We start from the raw sequence: 21,776 nt of genomic DNA on the forward strand, positions 1-21,776 counted from the left end.
ACACTAATCTGCTTTAAACCCAAAGGCAACAGTTAGCAGAAAAAACCTGAATTTAGGATATTAACTGATGTGAAAATGTTGTTATGATCCAGTAAGACAGGACATACAGCGTGTGAAACAGAAATCCACAAAAGATTGGGTTATAAGTGTATATATTTCTGATTTAAAACTACTTTGTCAGAAATTGCACCAAACTATTACATACATAACATGATGTGTACACGGAGGCCTGTGTCTTAGTTAGTGGGAAAGCGTCCTTTAACAAGGCTTTGCGCATGCGGATTGCGCATGTCTCCTCGTGATGACAGCAAATGACAGCACTGTTCGCTCCTGCAGCAGCCAGCAGTGTGAGACGGCCAACCGCCAACAAACAACTCCTCTGATTCGAGAAATCTCATGATCGGCTGTGTTTGGAGAAATAGTGAACAACCAGTACACGCTAATTACAGTAAGTAAGTTGCTGAATTTATGTTAGCATGTTCTGTTGATCACATTTGGTCACCCAGGAGCTTGCAGCCTAAAGCTAGGCTAACGTAGCTAACTAGCTTATGGCTAGCTTACCCTGCTTGACTAGCAAACGTTAGCCGAGTTTAACTTGGTTAACGTTAGCAGGCTACTGCTAGAGTTAGCCAGCTCAGTTTGCTGCCCGTGCTCCTTCTCTAGCTAGCTAATTAGCTAGTGCAAACACAAGCCCGTCCTCACTTGTAACGTTAACCAATGTAGCTAACGTTAGCTAACACTTGGGTGTCTTGGGTGTCCGTTTCCTTCACAACATTTAGCTGACCTAACGTTAGTTACGTGGTTTATATGATATGTTTCTTAGATTGTTGACTGTTATCTAAGCCAAGGTTACCTAGCTATAGCAAGCGGTAAGAGACATTAACTTAACCTAACCCATGTCGATTTGTTGGCTAAATCTCAGTTGGCTAGTAACCTTACACCATCAAATAAAGGGCACCATACATTTGCATCTTAACGTCAGCACATGAACATGTTTCAGCTTTTTGTGGCAAATGTGCCCACACCCACCAATTAAGCCTGTGAAAAGGATGTTTAGCTAAAGTTGTAGCCTAATAGCATAACCACTCACACCGTGTTTATAACGTTGAGGCTTGTAAGACTGTGGGACAGCCATTTAACATCATTAATGTTTAAAGACGGGATATTACTGTTAACTCTTTGTATCACAGAGGTAATTATCTCCTCTTTTTGTCCAATATTACTGCAATAATTAGTCATAGATTTAAATTAGTCAAGTCTCTTTGTTAGTTAAAATACTAAACATTTGCTGGTTACCACTTCAAATGTGAGATTTTGCTGCTTTTCTCTATTTTATATCATCAAATTGAACACTTTTGTGTTTATACTCCTTACCAGACAAAACATGCTAATAAAAGGCCAGAAGGCTCAGTGAACTTGTGGCTTAGATGAAAAATTATGTAAAATAATAATTAATTACAACTCAAATATACAGTCACTGCCTCCCTCTTTGACAATACCTGGGGTCATAGTATACCATTTTCCTGAATTATCCTAACTGTATCCAAATAGACTTAACACAATTTTTACCCAGTGCCAAATGCCACATTACACCGCAAATCATGCCTTCACATTATAGCTTCAGAAATCAGTTTCAGTAACTCACTTTGTTGTATGATTAATAAGTCTTAATCAGCTCAGATTGAGGCTCAGTCAGCAGGAATTTCTTCTGCTTTAGTGGGATCAGCCCACTGTATGGTTTGAGAGTGGAATGACTTTTAAGTTCAAGTGTGACCAAGTGATTCATTACTTAGAAGTAGGTCCATCTTTACTTGGCAGGATGCGCGCTACTGAAAGCTTTGCAGAAAACCGACAACCGCAAAATATTTCAGTTGATGCAGATGACAATATTAATATTCTTTAAGATACCCCTTTTAATACCCCCATCTGTCTCCTTTTCTCTAGTGGTGTTAACTAGGGCTGCAACTAACAATTCTTTTCATAGCCGATTAATCTGTTGATTAGTTGTTTGGTCTCTAAAATGTCCGAAAATGGAGAAAAATGTGGATCCCAAAAGCCCAAGATGACGTCCTCAAATGTCTTGTTTTATCCAAAACTCAAAGATATTCAGTTTACTGTCACAGAGGAGAGAAGAAACTAGAAATTATTCACATTTAAGAAGCTGGAAGAAGAATTTTTACTTTTGTCTTGAAAAAATTACTCAAACTGACCGATCGATTATCAAAATAGTTGGCGATTAATTTAAGAGTTGACAACTAATCGATTAATCGATTAATCTTTGCAGCTCTGGTGTTAACCTGATGCTTGGTTTATATGTGTCACATGTTACATGTGTTACAATCTGCGGTCACTGAAGGAGATGACTGCAATTTGGAGTATTGAAATTAGGAGGATGTTGAACTGCAGAGCTTGTGTGTGTGTGTGTGTGTGTGTATATCTGTGTTTGCTTCACTTTGTCAGACTGCTGATGTACATTTTAAACCTACATTGTGTAATATTTTGACTTGATTCTTAGCAAAAAACCCTTTTGTTCTTTCACAAATATGTGCTCATTCATGTGTCATTACTTCCACCAACTAATCAAAGTATTCTCGTAAGTGTAGAGTCTGCCATTCAGAATCATTGAGAATACATACGGGCGAGTCGCTCGACTGACGTCCGCCATGTAGCGCCTCCATCTTTAAACTACATTAGCCAAAGAGGGACGTACCGCCGCCTTTCGCACTTTTAGACTCAGTGGCACCGTGACGAATGCCAGCCGGGAGGGAAAAAGAGAATTAAAACGACAACGCAACAAGACCAAAGTTGATATTGGAGTGGCTAGAACAGCTGCGTGTAAACGATGGAGATACTAAGAGCTCATTTCGGGTTCGGCCACCGTAGCAGTTGAAACGCGCTCGTTATGGGAAGGGCTAGAAAGTAATATTCAGTTGGTTGTCGTATACAATTTCACCGCTAGATGGGAGAAATTCTTACACAATGCAGCTTGAAGGATTTAGGTTGGGTTCAAATGTGCGTGTCCAGAGTATTCATCATTTCCTCGAAGCCATTTCACTCAGTAATGTAGATTAAACGTCTTGGGCAACAAGACATGGTTCGACCCACCTTCACGGTGTCCGTCCGAGGGCCTGAAAGCTAGGCTGGACTTGCACCTCTGGCTCAGTTGAGAAGGTCTATCCTGACTGAGACCAAAATCTAAGGGTTCACTCTAGTGCACCTCATCAACCGGCAAAGTCAAAAACGTCTTTAATAGTAGGAAGTTGCCCTCAAGACAACAGAAAGCGACAGCACCTGTGGTAAACCGAGGTAAGTTTCATGATACCCGAGTCTACAGGACAAGTCGTGACATTAAACTTCAGCACATGACGGACGTCTGGGAAAACGGTGGTCCATGTTAATGACAAATACTGTTTATCCATAATGGCTCCATGTAGCATCCTGTGATTAACTCCATATCCAAGCTGATCACAAAGACAAAGAGTTTATTTATGAATTCCAGCTTAAACACTGTTTTCTCAACTGAATATGGAGGTGGAGCCACATGAAACAGGTCTCATCTGCCCCTCATACTGTATTTGGTGTAGAAACATGGATTTAGGAAGACTGCCCCTGCATTGGGACACGTTTTGTGTGTCCCAATGCAGGACAATGTGTTTTTCTTCTTTTGCCTCCACTACGGCTTGTTGTGTCAGAGGCGGTGGACTAGGGCTAGACCAATTATCGGCTCGTTTTTGTTTGCAGATGATCTGTGTCAGCGTTTTATTTGCCTGATAACCGGTAAAGTTAATACATTTAAAAAGTGGTCTACTTTGTCTCTGCTACAGCTCTGTGTCTGTCCCTCTGCTTCGGTTCCACTCACCACTGAGTCTGACTTAATGTCCCGCCCGCAACACTATCTGACTCTCTTTTACTGTGTATTATGTTGATCGTTTCTAATTTATTAAATAATTGCTTAAAGCATTTAGACAAAGTTTGTGTTCGATTTGGTAACATTTCAAAATCTTAATTTTGACTTAAAGATTTTCATTTTCACAGTATATTCAGTTCCAAATATCGGTTATCGGTTTTATCAAGTTTAGGGTTAATGCCCGACGAGGTGTCCATTGTCGGGTATTAATGGACGACGGCGAGGCGTGAACTGTCCGATGCGCAGCGTCAAATAATTTTGACAGTTTGACAGTATGTTGAACAACAAGACAAGCTAGCTACCAGCCTTGTCATTGTCCCCAAAACAATACAACGACTTTTACGAACAATTCTATCGGCGATGTGTAACGTTGCTGTCGGCCGCAGCCTGAAGTAGCGACCTGAACAGCGAACGGGACGTGAGATAACGTTATTCGCTGTGAAACAAAGTCAGTTCAGAGGGGCACTAAAACGTACTTCTTGCAGCTTGTGTGTTAGCGCCATCCTGTGGTGTTCAGAGGACGAGGCACTGAAGCACCTCACAGTGTTGGAAATAACAGATTCACATTTCCTTTTTGTTTCAATGTAGCGCCTTCATTTAGAACAGTAAACAGTCAGTTTCACCGGAACTCTTTCTAGTAGGTGTCCTATAACACTTTTTTATGGACACCCTGCAGCCAATCAGAATCGAGTATTCACACAGACCATGGTATAACCGCTAATAATCGGTATCGGTATCAGCCTTGAAAAAGCAGTATTGGTCGATCCCTACAGTGGACATTGTCACACATTCCTACGGACCAGTGGTAGCCTCAAGGCTAGAGAAGTTGTAGAGACGTTGTGGCCAGAAGGTTGCTTTTTTGAACCCCAGCCTAGCAGGGTAAATGTGGGTGGGAGCAGTGAGAGAGTAAATGCCTCCCCAACTAACCAACTCTAAGAATCGGACCAAACGCTCATTGAGGTTCAGTACCCAGCCCGGATGGTGGGAAAGGTCTCTCTTAAACCTCGTGTACTTATTGTACAGTATCTGCTTGCTGAGAATTGAAAGAAATGACCTGAAAGGGAAGTGTGAAGAGGATGTTGGTTCAGAAACATGAATACCTTTTGTAGAAAGTGAAGACCTGTGAATATCTATAAAAAGCACTTTGCTCTGTGTGTGTAGTGGGCTGTGTTTCAAATACCTTTAGTCTGGTGCTATGATATGTTTACTTCACAAAGTAGTGTTCTGTGCTTGTGTTGTCTTCCCGTCAACCTTGAAAAAAACACTTTTTTTCCCCGACGTTTTTGACGCCATTTTTTCAGTTTGTTTTCGCTTTTTCCAACGTTTTAAATTGTTAAATTTTTCTTCTACACATTTCCAGCGCTTATTTCTACGTCCCATATTTTCTGATATAAAACAAAAATTGAAAGTCAACGCAAGGGTTAAAAAAAAAAAAGAAAAGAGAACTTAATGTGGTTGGGCCTTGCATTTTAAATCACTTGTCTTGTCTTTGCCCTGCCTCTCGTGTCTTATGCTACCTTGTTGTGATAGTTAAGTGCTTACACTGATGTTATGGTTGAACGGTTGGTCATCTCGTCACTCGTGTTAACTGTATTCACTGGCTATCCTGCCACAATTCTGATCACTCTCACACAACTCCGAAAGTTGCAGATTATGCTTTCCCTCACACTGTCTGTTTGGTTTCACTTCTGCTTTAGAGTTCCTCAGTGCTCTCCATGACTGACTCACCAGGTGGCTTTATGCAGTGGATTGTATTGGAGCTGACGGCACAGGAGGCCGTGACAAATGGCAGCTAACCTCTCTGCTAGCCACTTAATAGCCTGGTTGTTTTTTCACCTCCTTCCAAGAATGTGAGGAATGTGCTTAATCAAGGACATGAGTCTATACATGGAAGTGCACCCTGAGTGTCCTCATCAGCCAGTTACCTGTCAATGAATTCCACTAAAAAAGCGGATGTAAAATGGAAACCCGAAAGAAAAATGTTCCTTTCGTATTTGCCTTTTAAAGTGCCCATATTAAGCACCGGAGACACAAAATAACACCCCAAATCCCAGAAAAAGTGTTTTCATAATATGGGCACTTTAAGATATCCGGATCTGTTAATCTAGAAAGTCCTAAGTGTAGGCCTAGGCCTAGATCAGGTAACAATAACTTAAAGCCCCCACCAAGAGGTTGGTTATAGTGTGGCCCCCTTCTGTACGATTTCAAGTAATACTTTACCGGCAACTACTTTTAATAATCATTGATTAATTGTCTGTGGTGGTAGGATAGAAATAATATTTTGAGGTTTTTGGACTATTGGTCGGACCAAAAAGCGGTTTGAAGATCATCAGCTCTGGGAAATTGTCATTGGCATTTTTTCACAAATTTCGGACACTTTGTAGATTTTAGTCGATTTAATAGGAAAAAATGATCTGCAGATTATCCGATAATGAAAATAATCATTAGTTGCAGCCCCAGTTAAAACCAAACAGATGTCGCCACCATTCATTGTCACACCCTCATGACCTTTAAAGCAGGACTACACATTTTCAGATTGGGCCAAAACTGCTACACTTTAAGCCCCCCTTTAGCATTTATAAGCGCCATACATTTAATAAATGGTTTATAACCAGGGTTGGAAATTAAAGCTGTGGTAGGCAATTTATTTTTTCATTCTTGGGCAAAAAATCCATACTAATCTTTCAGCATATTGCAATTCAAGTGGTCTGAGGGAAAACAAGACTTATGCACCGCCTCTTGGCTCTGTTTTCAGGCTTTGCAAAATCTAGCCCGTGACGGGAGACTTTGGCCAATCACAGGTCATTTCAGAGACAGAGTGCGTTCCTATTGGCTGTTTTGCACACGCATAGCCTGTGAGAGGCAGAGCTGCAGGAGGAGGTCTCACTCTACTTCAAATTCTGCTATTTATTTTCGCTTTCTACCCACTGCAGCTTTAACGTTTTTGGTCGTTTCCAAAATTTACCAGCAGGTCAGTAGATAAGCTTCTTTTTTTTGGCTGGTGAGTGAAGCAAATCCAGCAACCACTTGCATATTTTACCAGCATTTGTCTAGTGGCTGGTGCTAATTTCCAACACTGTTTATAAGAATATAATGTAGAACTTTGTTAGAAACTATAATGACACGTTTAAGTTTATTAATGTGCAGTATTTATCAGCAATTATAACCTCCTATGAAGACATATTTCATACTATTACAACTGTGATTCAGTAAGTGTCATATCTGTACACCTGGATCCACTCATTGGGGCCCGCAGGATGAGTTATAGTCGACGACAAAATACATTAACAAACAAAGTTATATCTGCTTGCAATTACACTATAGTGTATAGTAAACATTATAGTGTATTATAAATACTACTTATACATGCTAAATAAGGGGACATTACAAGCAAACCGAAATAATTCAATTTCTAATGATGTGAAATGACGAAGCCACTAATTTGAATGTGTTTATCTGTTATTAGCAAATGTTTGCTATTTATTTTTTTTTTTACTGATAAATGATGAATTGCTCATGACATTGTCTGTCTGTTATTTTTGTGTTGATGGACTGGGTCCAGGCAGGCGGCCATCATGTTTCTCACGTGATATGGAGCAGCTGTGCCTTGTGAAGACCTTTTTTTCCCACCCCAAACACACAAAATAACATACTGAATGTTTTTTTTATTTATTTTTTTTATATTAGAGGCGTTATTTCACTAAAATGGGTTTTTGAACTTAAAATTATGATCTATCGCAGTAATTGGAGACCAGTAATCACTATTTATTCTTGGTTTGCCAAGGGAGTTGGGAAGCCTATCATTATGTGTTTAAATCTGCATAACCAATCTGATTTGTCAGACACATCAACTCCAACGTTGTGGTTGTCTGTTAGCTGGCGAACAATGACAGTGCCTTGCAGTCCTACCCGCTCTGAGGCAGTTTTCTCCAGTCTAGTCTCATTCTCCTCCCAGAGCCGTAACTCCACAGTTAAATCCCTGTTTGCTATGTTTGCAGTCTGCCACAAAGACGCTTTTGTGCAAAGGATTCACCAAGAAATCATTCAGATTTCATGCACTCAGCTTGGTTGGTATGTTTTGGCTGTGTGTATCTGGAAAAAGGAAGCGTGATTTGCATATTCTGCTATGTAGCGTCTCCTGAAGCTTGGGAAACACGTGCTTTTGTTGTTGTCGCTGGGACAGCGTGTGAAGCGCATAGAATGTAAATGATCCCTTGCCTTTGCATGACACAAGCATCATGTGTGAGTTAGCGTTCAGCCAGTCCTTTACAGAAAGTGAACCAGTTCTCACTTCTCCTCCTAAATACAGTTTCTTATGAATGCAGCATAGCTCAAATCATGAATACCAGAGTTTTCCCTACTATTATATGGCTTAGGCCCAGCACCCAAGCCGATTTGGGCACCACCTAAGCCAAGTGAATTTAACTGAATGACTTTTTTCAGATTGAATGAGTGTAGTCGGTCCCCGGTGGACGACTTTAGCAAGTTTTGTCTTTAAGCTAAGGCTGGGCGATGTGGAGAAAATCAAATATCACGATATTTTTGACCAAATACCTCGATATTGATAACGCAAAGATACTGTAGCGACTATTGGTGCTTTCACAAAATATTTATACAATGAGATTTTTGATAAATAATCATCAGTAATGTGGATATAAAGACTACGTGGGTAAAGGCAAATAATATTACAGTTACAACAGTCTGGTAAGTTCAGAAAATGACATCACTTTACTGTAATGCAGCCTTTAAAACCAGGAAAATACAACACTTATGCCATATTACGATATCCAAAATCTAAGACGATATCTAGTCTCATATCACAATATCGATATAATATCGATGTATTGCCCAGCTCTACTTTAAGCTTTTTGAAAGTTATTTATTATCTGGCTCTAGCTTTTCCAATGTTTTAAACACCGATATGGTAATAATAATGGTCCAAAAGGATGTGAAATTGAATAGTTTTTTTTTTTTAAATGTAACCTTTTCTTTAGGGAAGACCCCTAAACTTCTAGCCAAATATGTGCACCTAAGTCTTCCACAAACCTAGGGAAAACAATGAATACTGATACTATTTGCACATGGTAAGTTAAACTACTACACAATAGATGTCATCCATAAATTCTGAATGCTTACTTCCTTGGGTGTTCATTGGAGTGTGTTCATTGAGGTACACATGCTAGACTGTCCTACAGCATCATAACCAGTCCCATGCCATAAAGTCACAACAATGACATTCTGAAAAACTGACAGCAATAACAGGGCTGGAAGAAATGCAGTTTTTTTCCTCTTTGATTGATGTGCCTGCGGAAAAAAAATCCTCCCCAGTTCACTGTATTAAAGCTGTCAACGGGGTATGACAGCAATTTAATAATTCCACTTCCGTAACGTTGGGGATTTAGGGAAACAGAATTAAAAAAGGCTGGTCAAATTTGAAGTAGCAGATGGCTGTCATATCTTGACCAATAATCCAAAACCCCCCAAAATATTCAATATACAATGATATAAAACCGAGAAAAGCCATGAATCTCCAGAGTCACAGTAGCGCTATCCATGACAAGTACATTGATCTTTAACACAGCTGACTTAAGAAACTTTTTTGTTTTGACTTTGGCTGAACATTTGATTAAAGGTTATTTGAGCTTTTGTTTAGTTTCCGTCTCCACACATTGACCTCGCTCGCCTGTTTCCGTCCAGTTTTGTCCCCCCTGTGCTCCAGTCGCTGACCTCTCTGCCTGTGTGAGCTGGGGAAGATGGTGAAGCCAGACATCCACACTCTGGCCCACCACCTGAAGCAGGAGCGGCTGTACGTGGCATCAGAGAAGCAGCTGATCCAGAGGCTCAACAGTGATGTGCTGAAGACAGCCGAGAGGCTGTACCGGGCCGCGTGGATCGCCAAGCAGCAGAGGATCAACCTCGACCGTCTTATTCTCACCAGGTCAGACCTACCGTCACGATCCACTCTGGCCTTTTTTTTTTTTTCTCCCAACTTTTTTGGAAATAGGGTTAGGGTATTTGATTTCTTTTCAGAAGGGAGAAGATGGATTTTAATGTCATGTCTGTGCATGATGTACAGAGCTGGAGCCAGCATGTGGTTAGCCTTGCTGAGCATAAGTCAGGGGGCTAACGGCTACAGTAGCCTGGCTCTCTCCATGGTTAACAAATGTGTCACTCACAAACAGTCACCACCTATAAAAGATGGCTTCTCAGTATGTAACACCATCTATCTATCTTTGCAAGTTAGACAGTGTGCGGGGGAACTTTTGACTTATTCGTTCCCCCTCTGACACACCTGTCTCACGTTATGTGCTAAGTATTTTTCTGTATGTATGTATGTGTCTACCACCATCTAACTCACTTATTAACACAGTGTGTGTCTGTCTGGGTGAACGAGAAGCAAATTGTAAAGCATTTTGTCCGGTAAGGTAGAAAGCGCTATGTAAATGCAGACCAATTTTTTTGTTAAGCATGCCTGTCAATTATTATTATTGTATCTTATTTTACTCTTGTCAACAGAAAGCAGTTTTGAATGAATGACGGAGAGCAATATACAGTATGTTGTCAGGAAATAGTAAAACACTGGTTATTGCAAAAGATTTTTCTTTATTATTATATTCAAATGCTAAAACATGTTTCACAATTTTGAGGACGTGCTGAGCATTTTCTAAGTGTAAATTCTATTGTGCTGCTACAAGTGCTACGATACCAACCCGAGAACAAGTTTGATGCTGTATGGTGTTTGCGTGTGCACTTGACCCTGTCACTACAGTTTAGATCAGTTGTCAGTTAGGAGTCTGCGGAGCCAGAGCATCCCCTTGATCTTTGAGCTTGTGAGCTAATGCTTGTACTTGCTTGTCTAAAGGTGGATACGTCAGTCAGAACAAGTTGGACAATGTGTCTTCTACCACTTAGGAAAAAGCCGAATGATTTTATACGTCTGATATTTATTTACCAATGAAAAAACTCTGTCTGTACAGTGCGGAGGCCTCTCCGGCTGAATGCTGCCAACATGCCAAAATGCTGGAAGACACACAGTTTGTCGATGGCTACAAGACTCTGGGCTTCCAGGAGACGATCTATGGCGAGTTCTTGGCCAGGTTATGGGAGAACCCCAGACTGGTGGCTTCCTGTCTGGTGGCAGGAGAGAGGCTGAACCAGGAGAACACCCAGGCGGTCACACATACCGTCTTCACCGCACTTTATGGCAACTGTATTATGCAGGAGGATGAAAGCTACCTGCTACAGGTCAGTGGCCCTACCTGTCTCAAGTGTTACACACAGTGGTGGAATGTAACTAAGTACATTTAATCAAGTAGTGTACTTAAGTACGAATTCTTGAGTCGTTTCTTTTCATGCCACTTTCTACTTTGCTACATTTCAGAGGGAAATATTGTACTTTTTACTCCACTACATTCATCTGACAGCTTTAGTTACTTTACAAATTCATTATTTTTGCACACAAAACACATGTAGTTTATAAAATGTGAGGTTTTATTATAAATGAAACTACCCAACAATATAGACACAGCTGAAATGATTAGACGATTAAACACTAAGTTGATTGACAGAACTGTTTTCATCGTTTGTAAAATGTGAGGGTTTAACCCTAACCCTTGCATTGAGTACTTTTAATACTTTAAGTACATTTTCCTGATGATACTTGCATGCTTTTACTTACTGTGGGTAACATTTTCAATGCAAGACTTTCATTTGTAACGGAGTATTTTTACTGTGTGGTATTTAGTAATTGTACTTAAAGGTGCTGTAGGTAGGATTGTGAAGATCCAGGACTTAGCCAAAGAATTTGAACATCGACAACTTCTCAGTCCCCCCCCCCCCCCTTTCTGCTAAAGCCCAAACTGCCTCCTAAGCCTAAGAATGTTTCTTCCACCACTGGTGCACATTTGCAAAATAACTGAATAGCCTCTCTTTTGTCTTGGTGCGACTTTCTGTCTTGCCAACTCCCAGGTGCTGCGATACCTGGTGGAGTTTGAGCTGAAGGAGAGTGACAACCCTCGGCGCCTACTGCGACGGGGGACCTGCGCCTTCAGCGTCCTTTTCAAGCTCTTCACCGAGGGCCTGTACTCGGCCAAGCTCTTCCTCACCGCCACCCTCCACGAACCCATTATGCAGCTGCTGGTGGAAGACGAGGACCACCTGGAGACGGACCCTGCCAAGGTGACGGAGCGCCTCACTCCGGCCCAGCAGGAACGCTTCGGAGAGAAGGGCTCCGAGGGATACAAGCAAAGGGTGCAGGCCGCCGTTGAGGCCAACGAAGCCAAGCTGGTCGCTCTGGTCAACAAGTTCATCGGCTACCTGAAGCAGAACACCTACTGCTTCCCCCACAGCCTGCGCTGGATCGTGTCGCAGATGTACAAGACTTTGTCGTGCGTGGAGCGTCTCGAGGTGGGCGAGGTGCGCACCATGTGTACAGACCTGCTGCTCACCTGCTTCATCTGCCCAGCCATAGTCAACCCCGAGCAGTATGGTATCATCTCAGACGCACCCATCAACGAAGTAGCCCGCTTCAATCTAATGCAGGTGGGTGGCACAGCGTGCTTTCTGTTTACACATCATACATGTGGGAATCATTCTGCAGTAGGGCTGGGTACCCTACTTTGATATTTTTAGGCATCGACCGAATTGCCTCCATAGTATCTGTTATTGAAAAATACCAAATTTCAATACCTAAAGCTGCAGACACACTGACCAGACGGCCGACCCTCGGCAGAAAAGGCGGACTGATCAGTCTCCCCGAGTTCGTCAAAAAATGCCTCGGAACACACCAATGCGACGAGACGTAATACGTCTCCAGAACTGCAGGCGGCGCTAATCTGTATTGTCGCCCAAAAATGAAAACCGGCAGCTGATTGGACGAACGCGTCACGTGGGTCTGGTTTCTCCGGAAATTCAAAGACAGACTGTCATGGCGGCTCGTTAAGAATACGATCTCATATTGTACTAAAATAGTTCACCGAAACGGGTTTCTGAAAACATTTTAAGAGAGAAATAGGCCGTGCAGTTACTGAATCTGTCTTCATTTCAGATCAACAAAGGTCAGTTTAAAAGATTTTCGTCAGATTTTGAGAGACTCTAGTCACGCTCATTCTGCTCCCCGTTTCCGGGTTAGCACTCCACCAATCAGATGGGTCATTTGAGTCAGACTGCCGGCAGTGGCCGCCCCGCCGATTATACATGTCAAATCAGCCAAAATGAAGGCCGACGGCACGGAACACACCGAACATGTGTGTGTGTGTGTGTGCATGTTTTGAGAGGCTTGACTACAGTTTGCGTCACATAGTTGCAGGTTTTCCCGCAGCACTTTGCAGTTTAGGCGGCCGCCTTAGCAAGACACGCCTGCCGCCTTAACTATTGGCACGTCGGTACTACCGAGGACAGGTTCACTTTAAATCAAACGGTGCCAAATTTTGGTACGCGAGAGCACATTAGCGCGAGCTTATCTGACGTCCCTGCATCTTGACAGAGAGCAGCGCTCCGACTGCCGACACACACACACACACACACGCAGAGCTGTGGTGCCGACGGAGCGAAACAACGTTGACTTAGTTGAAGTCACGGTGAGTCACGGCAATGCCGGCAAAGCGGTTGCAAGTGTGTTTAAACTTTTCAGAACTCCACGCAGACAGCGTATATAACGGCGAGGTGAAAGCTGTCACGGTATGGGTTAACATTAGACTTCCTCTGTTACAGGCAGGCACCACTGTGTTCACTATGCCCTATTCACTAACTGATGGGCTGAGGTTGTCAGTCCCCCCCCCCCCCCCCCCCGGTATCGAAATTGAAATTGCATATTTCTTTGTTACACAGGTTGGGCAGCTTTTGCAGCAGTTGGCCATGGCCGACGATGATGCAGACCCAAGGCGGAAAAGCAGTTTGTCCAAATTTGATAAGGTGTGTGTGTGTGTGTGTGAACCATTGTGTAGTTACTTCTAGCCCAAGCGCAACATATTTCTCCTCGTACTAACTGACACTTCTTCCCCTCTGTCTGCAGAGTTGTGTAGCCGCCTTTCTGGATGTGGTGCTTGGGGGAAGAGCAGTCGAGACCCCACCCATGTCCTCAATGAACCTTCTAGAAGGCCTCAGTAGGACTGCGGTCTATATTACACATAATCAGCTGCTCATGCTGGTAGGCTCTTTTGCAATTGATATCCAGATGTGACATAAGCATACCATTTTTTTTAAAGTTTGAGTAATTGTGTACTCTGTTGTTCTTAACCTATTGTCACAGTACATTTTGCGGTGTTTACGAGTACATTACTAGTTTCAATTAGGACTATGTAGATCACATTTTAAAAAGGGAACTACTAAAGGGAGTCACTTTCACTTGAATGCCAATGGCGGTATGTGAAAGCTTTTAATAGATGTGTGACAAACGCAGTTTTTCTAGGTAACGTGCCAAAGCAACCTACACACAGGTAAAAAATAGACTAGCCAGCTAGTCAGATGAGTCAGTCGCAAACAAAAGCAGAAATGTGGCAAGAGGAAAAGCTTATGTATTAACTTACCTCATGACTTTAGTGTTACTTCAGCTTTGTGCCTTTTTGGTTTATTTGTGTGTAATAGCCATGTGTCAGTCCTTCCAGAAAAATGCGGAGTTTATTTGTGATTGTTGCTGGCAAAAATCCTTGATTATGAGATGGAACATGCGGGATTTTTATGCGATGAAATTGCAGGAACTTGCAAAAACTGTGGTTTCATCGCGGCGTTTGCAGCTTTTCGATGATGTTCACGTCGCGTAATTACGTCACTTCATAACGTTCCCATAGCAACAGGGGAAAATGGCTGCTCTTGTGTGAAGTAAACGCAACATTTTTCAACTTTCTGCTAAGATAGTCATGTGAACAAATTAGGACACCCATGCTAAAGTTGACTGAAAAGAGGAATAAAAAAATTTTTAGGAAATTGATCGTAATGCCTTAATTAAAAAAATGAGGAAAAATCCAACCTTTAAGGACACCAATTTTCTTTGTGAATGAATAATGTATCGTAAATAAATAAATGTTCTTCCTTAAAATACAGGGGGCATAAGTAAGTACACCCCTATGTTAAATTCCCATAGAGGCAGGCAGATTTTTATTATTAAAGGCCTATTAAAGGTTATTTCATGGATCCAGGATACTATGCATCCTGATAAAGTTCCCTTGGCCTTTGGAATTAAAATAGCCCCCCCCCCAACATCATCACATACCCTTCACCATACCTAGAGATTGACATGGCCAAGCGAACTTTATCAGGATGCATAGTATCCTGGATCCATGACATAACTGGCCTTTAATAATAAAAATCTGCCTGCCTCTATGGGAGTTTAACATAGGGGTGTACTTACTTATGCCCCCTGTATTTTAAGGAAGAACATTTATTTATTTACGATACATTATTCATTCACAAAGAAAATTGGTGTCCTTAAAGATTGGATTTTTCCTCATTTTTGTAATTAAGGCATTAAGATCAATTTCCAAAAGATTCTTTTTTTATTCCTCTTTTTAGTCAACTTTAGCATGGGTGTCCTAATTTGTTCACATGACTGTATATGTGACTTTTTTGCAACCACAATGCGTGGATTATGAAATTGCGGCGTATTTGAAATAAATGCGGCCCCCGCATAAATATGTGGACTTTGGCTGATTATGCATTGAATTATGCGATCGCATAATCACGTTTTTCTGGAGGGACTGATGTGTGGCTTTTGTGTTGATTCTTTCCCTCCATTCATTACAGAATACCTTTTGTCATTGGACTCTTATGAAGCCATGTGTAATCATACAGTTTGTACCGGGAACAGTTTAGGGTTCACGCAGACTTTGGCGAGTGCAAACTTGTCATCTCACACCCTCCCTGAGGAAAAAAAACTGTTGACGTCTAATGATTGATTTATTGTGATGGTCTCGAGAGTAAACGTGTCCCAATTCCTGCATACGTAGGTGGACTTTGTGCGGAATGTGATGGCAGGGGACCACCTTCGGGAGGAGGAGCACATGGCTCTGGAGACCCTGCTGGCCAACGTGCCCCAGTCTCGAACTGTGAAGAGCAACAGTCTGGAGCTCACCCCTTCCAACACCCCCCAGCTCTCCCCGGCTACCACTCCTGCCAACAAGAAGAACAGGCTCCCCATAGGTACCTGCCTCCACGGCCTCTAAGCCGCTGTCTCCCTGTCACTTTTTAGAAAAAGAATATGTATCTATGTGCTCAAAGTGATGCAACCTCTTGTAATTTTCAGATGTCAGCATCTAAAGGATATTTTGCTTTATAGGAATATCACAATTTGAAACAAGAACTAGAAGACAGAAGTGTAATATTTTGCCTAATGAGAAGCAAATAAACAAGTAGCGCCGAGTGGTGATGACTAGTGAAAAGGCCTGCGTTTTATAGGAAGCTAATGAGCGTCTTCTCAGCTTGTTATAAAGATAATTAGCGCGGCCTGGATTGAGGCTCAATTACAGAAATGACAACCAATTAAATTACCAAATATAAATGAACTCATTTTAATTGGAATGGATGGAAAAAGATGCATAGACTCCCTTCATTAGCATTCTCAAGACAAATGATGCTGTAGCAACACCCCCTTAATTAGAAATGAACCACTTGTGCTTTGCTACTCTGACAATATGACATTTACACACACACACAAGCTTGACTTGTTACTTGAAATACTTTGAAACATTCTGAGATGTACTCTGCATTCTTTCTCCAACTCCCTACTTTGTCCTTCTCCTTTCTCCTCCCGTGCTGCCATTGAACGACCAGGACAACACTTAGCCGCTATAACGTCCTGGGACCCCACCACCACCGCTCTGTCTGCTCACATTCCATTAGTAACCCCTTTTGGTGGGTAGCCTGTCGCTCGTGTTAGAGCTGGAGACAACCTAACCCATGCAGCTGTTGTTTCACCAAGTTGCGTGCTAGATAACTCCCATCCAGTCCATGCTCCTAGCTGAACAGTAACAATTCCCCCCCCCTACCCCGGCTCGCCCAATGTTACCTAGCTAGGGCTGGGTAGCGTTAAAAAAATATTCAATACCGGTACCGATACCAATACAGGGTTTCCGCGGGGTCTTAAAAAAAAAAAAAAAGACACAAGTATTGTGATCTGGGTCTTAAATCATTAATTTTCCTACGTCCATGTAACGCTACCTCTAATGCTCACTGAAATGTTTTTTTTTTTGTTGCTTTGTTGTTCTTACTTTCGCTAGTCCAAATAATATTTGCTGTATATGTACAGATTATTATTACTCTGTGTCGCTTTTTTCCCCCTTCAATTTGAATACATTTATTTACTTTGCAAGTACTTTTGTGACCCTGCATTCCGTATTACTTTGATGTTGTGATATAGGTCTTCAATTTCATTCATAAAGGTCTTAAAAAGTCTTATATTTGACTTGGTGAAACCTGCAGAGACCCTGCAATACCGTGCGTTCGATACCGGTTCCTAAACGATACTTTTTTTGGATACCAATTTTAGAAAAGCAAAAAGAAATGACAACATAACCCAATACGGCACAAATCTTTAGATTTATTTTTCAGCTCCTACTACGTGAGCCCAGTCTCTGTGCGTAACGTAGAGTTTTTCCTGCGTGTCTCTACGACGTGTAACGTCAGACAGCCAATCACCAGCGTTACGAGATCTTTGTAGAAGCACGCTGTGTTCTTATTGGCTCACTGACGCTGATGAGATTTACTCCTTAGGTATTAAAATTGGGTGTTAAATGACGAGGCATTTTTTTCGATACTTGACACTTCAGAGCCAGTACGGTCGGTGCCTAAAAAAAAAAAAAAAAGTATCAAATTGGGTACCCAGCCCTATACCTAGCACTGCTGTTGTCCGTGTGCTCTCACCCTGCTTGCTTTGCCTTGCGCAGTGCTTTGGCTCATAATTGGAGCTAAAATGTTTTATCCACTCATTTTGTTTTCCGCCCTTTTGCTTCCTCATTCAGCGGATTATGGCTTTTCACTACCAGGTAGCGTCCCTCTTGTCTGTGCCTGAGTTGTGGTCAAAAATAAAGAAGACACTAGTGTAGTTACTCCCCACAATGACGGTAGCTCTGTGACGGCGTAGTTGTGAACTCAATAGCACATATGGCATCCACTCATCTCTGAGAAAGTAAGGGCAAAAGCAATTCAATTGACAATAGCAAGGCGAGTGAGTGATTGTATTGGCCCCCTGTGTTTGAAAATGAATTGAAAGACGGTTAGTGTTTCAGATCTCTTCTCAACTGAGATAACGTGTCGTTATTGAAGACTGTGTGCTATGACCAGCACCCTTTTTCATGTCCTTCAAACGGTTCATTACCTATTAATGCTTTGATGGAAGCAGTGTTCATAAAACCCCCCCCCCCCGCACTTTTATTAAGAAGGAAACGCAGGATGAGTGTAATATGGTTAAATGTCTTGATGGCCTTTATGTCATTCTCTTGAGATGATTGGAAGCGAGTACCAGACATCCCATGCAAATCCAGCACCCCAGTGAAATTGTACATAGTTGTTCTTTTACATTTTTTAGAAATATATCCAGTTGATGGAGCTGAAGAATCAGGTGTGTGTGTGTGTGTGTGTGTGTGTGTGTGTGTGTGCGCTGCAGCCACAGAAACATTGAGCTGAAATATGTCAGAGAGCCGTCTTTCGAGTGGTGTGAATGTCATGTGTTGCGTAAGTGTTTCGTTGTGTCAGGCCGGCCATTTTAATTCAGCAACATTGTGAAAAAGAAGCCAGATGGTATTTCTCCACAGAGTTGCATGTTTCAGCGCAAGACCTACCAAATGATATCAAGAGCAGAGACGTTCACAAGTCATTTTTTCGTCCAAGTCAAGTCTCAAGTCTTTTTCCACGAGTCCAAGTCAAGTCTCTGGCCATCTGATCTGTCCCTAACACTATTTGTTACTGTATTGTTAAATCTTATGAATTCGAAGCATGTCCTCCATCGTCAATGCATTTTTTGATATGCGAGTGCGCGCACGTAGGCATAGCGCATGCGTTACGCCGCACATTATGGCAACGGGCAGGGGACATGCAGCTCGTCATACGTTTCCCCAACATATATGCGCCAATAAAAGACAATAGATGGGGACTCGAGTCCGAGTCAAGTCTGAAGTCTTTTGGGTCGAGTCGCAAGTCAAGTCTGAAGTCAGCTGTTTGAGCGACTTGAGTCCCCATCTCTGATCAAGAGTGAACTTAAATCATTTTTCTTGTTAATATTTCTATGTACAGTGTTTTAGAACTTCTATATACTAGAGTTGCTAAAACATTTTTGTTCAAATCATATGGCAGATGAAGCATATTTTGTTTTCTAGAGACATCGTCAGCAAAGCTGTCTATGCGCTTGCTTGTGTGTGTGTCTGTTTTCAGCTTAACCAATGAACAGTGGGAATATATAACAAAAACTTAACTTTCATGCTCAAAGAAAGCTACGCCTTTATTATTAACAAACTACCGCCTAACATCTAAATGCAAAAGATAAACTCGTCTTTGGTGTCACACCAGTGTACTGTATAGCTCCATGAGCAAAAACTTGGAAATCATTCAAAAGGTAATTTTGACATTTTCTGTGTGAAACTGATAAAGCCATTGTGACTATTAGCACATTTGGTAGTACAACAGGCCCGCACGATTCGGGAGGGGGAATATGAATCACAATTTTTTTAGCTTAGAATTGATATCACGATTCTCGCGTTTGCAAAATGTTTATTGCACATTTGAATCATGACAAAACAAAACAAATTGGCAGTACCAAACAGAGTTTTTTTTTTGGCACCTATAGCACATTGCTCATCACCACAAGCCTGTAAACATAGAGGCTTCAAGGAATAAAGAAAATAAAGTACATAATTGGCCATTTAAGTACAGTAGGCTACCAAAAATAGTGACATATAACACAGTGAACTAAATATGGCCCTGATACAGGCTCTATCTGAACTCCTTGAACACGTCTTAACATAATTAAAACATGTCAATGTCAAATGCTTTCAATAAATTAATTGAAGGAGGAAAAAAAGTCGAAGTCATTTAAAAATGAAGTCGCAAACGGGTGAATCGAGATCGCGATTTTTATAACTATTTATCATGCAGGCCTACAGTACAACTTTTATCACAGGCAACGTATTGGTGTGACGTAACAGACGAGTCTTGCTTCTCTAGTTTCAAGCTTTAGGCTAGAGCTGTTCATTCTCACAGAATTTCCTGATTCCCCAACATTTTTGGGGTTCAAAACGTAGCAATACATGTTGTTATTAAGTGTCCTCTGAATGTAACAATCAGAAAACGACAGCGCTTTCCCTACTAATTCCCCTTCAACCCACCAACCAGCAGCGGCTCGAAGCCGCAGCCGTACCAACATCGCCCAGGAGGGGGAGGCAGAGGCCAGCTCCCAGGAGTCCCTGCAGGAGCTGATGCCAGAGGAGGTGCTGGTGATTTCACTAGGAACTGGTCCTCAGTCTGTCCCTGGGATGATGTCAGAGAATGAGGTAATGGGACTGGAATGAATGTACTCATTTGCAGGAAGGAGGATGATGATGTGATAAATGTAATGTCATATTTTTTTCCCCTGTCACTGAAGGGGAGTAAGGCTTCTTGGAGCCAGCGTCATGCATTTTCCAGTGTTTTATGCAATGTTATGCAATTGATGAGAAACCATCACGTATAACTAACTCCCTGATCTAAATTGAACCGTCTCCTGATGTCTTTGGATGAGATAATGCCTGGAGCAAGAATGACTCATGGCAAAGCGCGTTCGCAACCAAAAATAAGTGTTTGTACGTATGCCCTTCCTCTCTCTACTGCTCTGTAGGTCTTGAACCTGCAGATGGCTGATGGGGCCCAGGGGGACGGCCATGCTGATGATACTAAGCTGCATGGTAAACCAGACAAAACCCTGCGCTTCTCCCTCTGCAGTGACAACTTGGAAGGCATCTCAGAGGGTCAGTCTTCTGTCTGATCACACATAAAGCTAAACACAAACAAACAAACAAAAAAACAACAACCATTTGAGTAATATCAGAAAACTTGCAATGCAAAAAGTTGTAAAAAGTATTTTTTGGTTTTGGGGGAAGCGCATCATTGTCATGAATTAATCTCCATCAGAGCATGTGAGTCGAGGGCGAGTGGGAGGACTTTTTGATTGATTTTATAAAAAAAAAAAACGATAACAATAAACCGAACAGTAAATATATAACAGTCTCAATATACAAATGATCATATACGACATAAATTAATACATTACATGTCCGAAAGGCCCCCTCGTTCTCAATGTCAAAACACTGCTACAACACACACTAGTTCACCAAAAAGAACTACTTACATGTCCCTGTTCTGCAGGTATTCCACGCAAAGTTGGAAGTGCGCCCTCGTTTAGAAGAAGTCTCCCGGCTAATCCTGCCTTGTACAGGCCGAAGTTGGAGAAACAGCTAGCTAGCAATAGTGATCCTTACCTAGCTACTGCGCATGTGCGAATCCCAACAAAGATGGTACAGAAGTAGGATGTCTCACTCTGTAGCTAAAACAGAGAGCTCAACACACAGGGTGAAAAGAGGAGCTGCAGCAATGTGCAGTACGACAAAAATATGGTGTTTTTTGATAATTAAACCATGTAAACCTATTCTGGTACAACCTCTAAATACAATTATGAACCTGAAAATGAGCATAATATGGGCACTTTAAACTAAAATTAAAATACAACGTAGCTTTTTTTGTGAAGATTAGATTTGAGTGGAGCGGGGTGAAATCTGAGTTAAACCCGGAGTGACATTGAGTGGAGCGGCTTTGAGAAGGGAGAGCGGAGGGAACACACACTCCGCTCCCATGCTCTGGTCTCCATCTACTAGTAAACAAACTGAAAAAAGAGAAAATGATAGAACTCACT

At 41.8% G+C, this 21,776-nt stretch overlaps 1 protein-coding gene across 5 annotated transcripts in view; it reads left to right on the forward strand.

Annotated features, from left to right (window-relative positions):
- Positions 1-300: 300 nt before the first annotated feature.
- The window catches only part of gapvd1 (GTPase activating protein and VPS9 domains 1), a 46,369-nt gene continuing 24,893 nt past the window's right edge, over positions 301-21,776 (forward strand). For 2 of the 5 annotated variants that reach the window (XM_078250148.1, XM_078250152.1), the window contains exons 1-10: positions 301-448; positions 9,605-9,845; positions 10,885-11,152; positions 11,876-12,448; positions 13,736-13,819; positions 13,920-14,054; positions 15,850-16,042; positions 16,673-16,753; positions 20,228-20,382; positions 20,706-20,835. In XM_078250148.1, the coding sequence (XP_078106274.1) occupies positions 9,661-9,845; positions 10,885-11,152; positions 11,876-12,448; positions 13,736-13,819; positions 13,920-14,054; positions 15,850-16,042; positions 16,673-16,753; positions 20,228-20,382; positions 20,706-20,835 (1,804 nt within the window). In that variant the 5' untranslated portion in view covers positions 301-448; positions 9,605-9,660. Of the gene's footprint in view, positions 453-9,604; positions 9,846-10,884; positions 11,153-11,875; positions 12,449-13,735; positions 13,820-13,919; positions 14,055-15,849; positions 16,043-16,672; positions 16,754-20,224; positions 20,383-20,705; positions 20,836-21,776 lie in introns of all 5 variants that reach the window. The other 3 variants (XM_078250149.1, XM_078250150.1, XM_078250151.1) reach the window with 3 other exon arrangements.

Source organism: Sander vitreus, chromosome 5 (genome assembly GCF_031162955.1).
Source record: "Sander vitreus isolate 19-12246 chromosome 5, sanVit1, whole genome shotgun sequence".
In the NCBI taxonomy this organism is placed as follows: domain Eukaryota; kingdom Metazoa; phylum Chordata; class Actinopteri; order Perciformes; family Percidae; genus Sander; species Sander vitreus.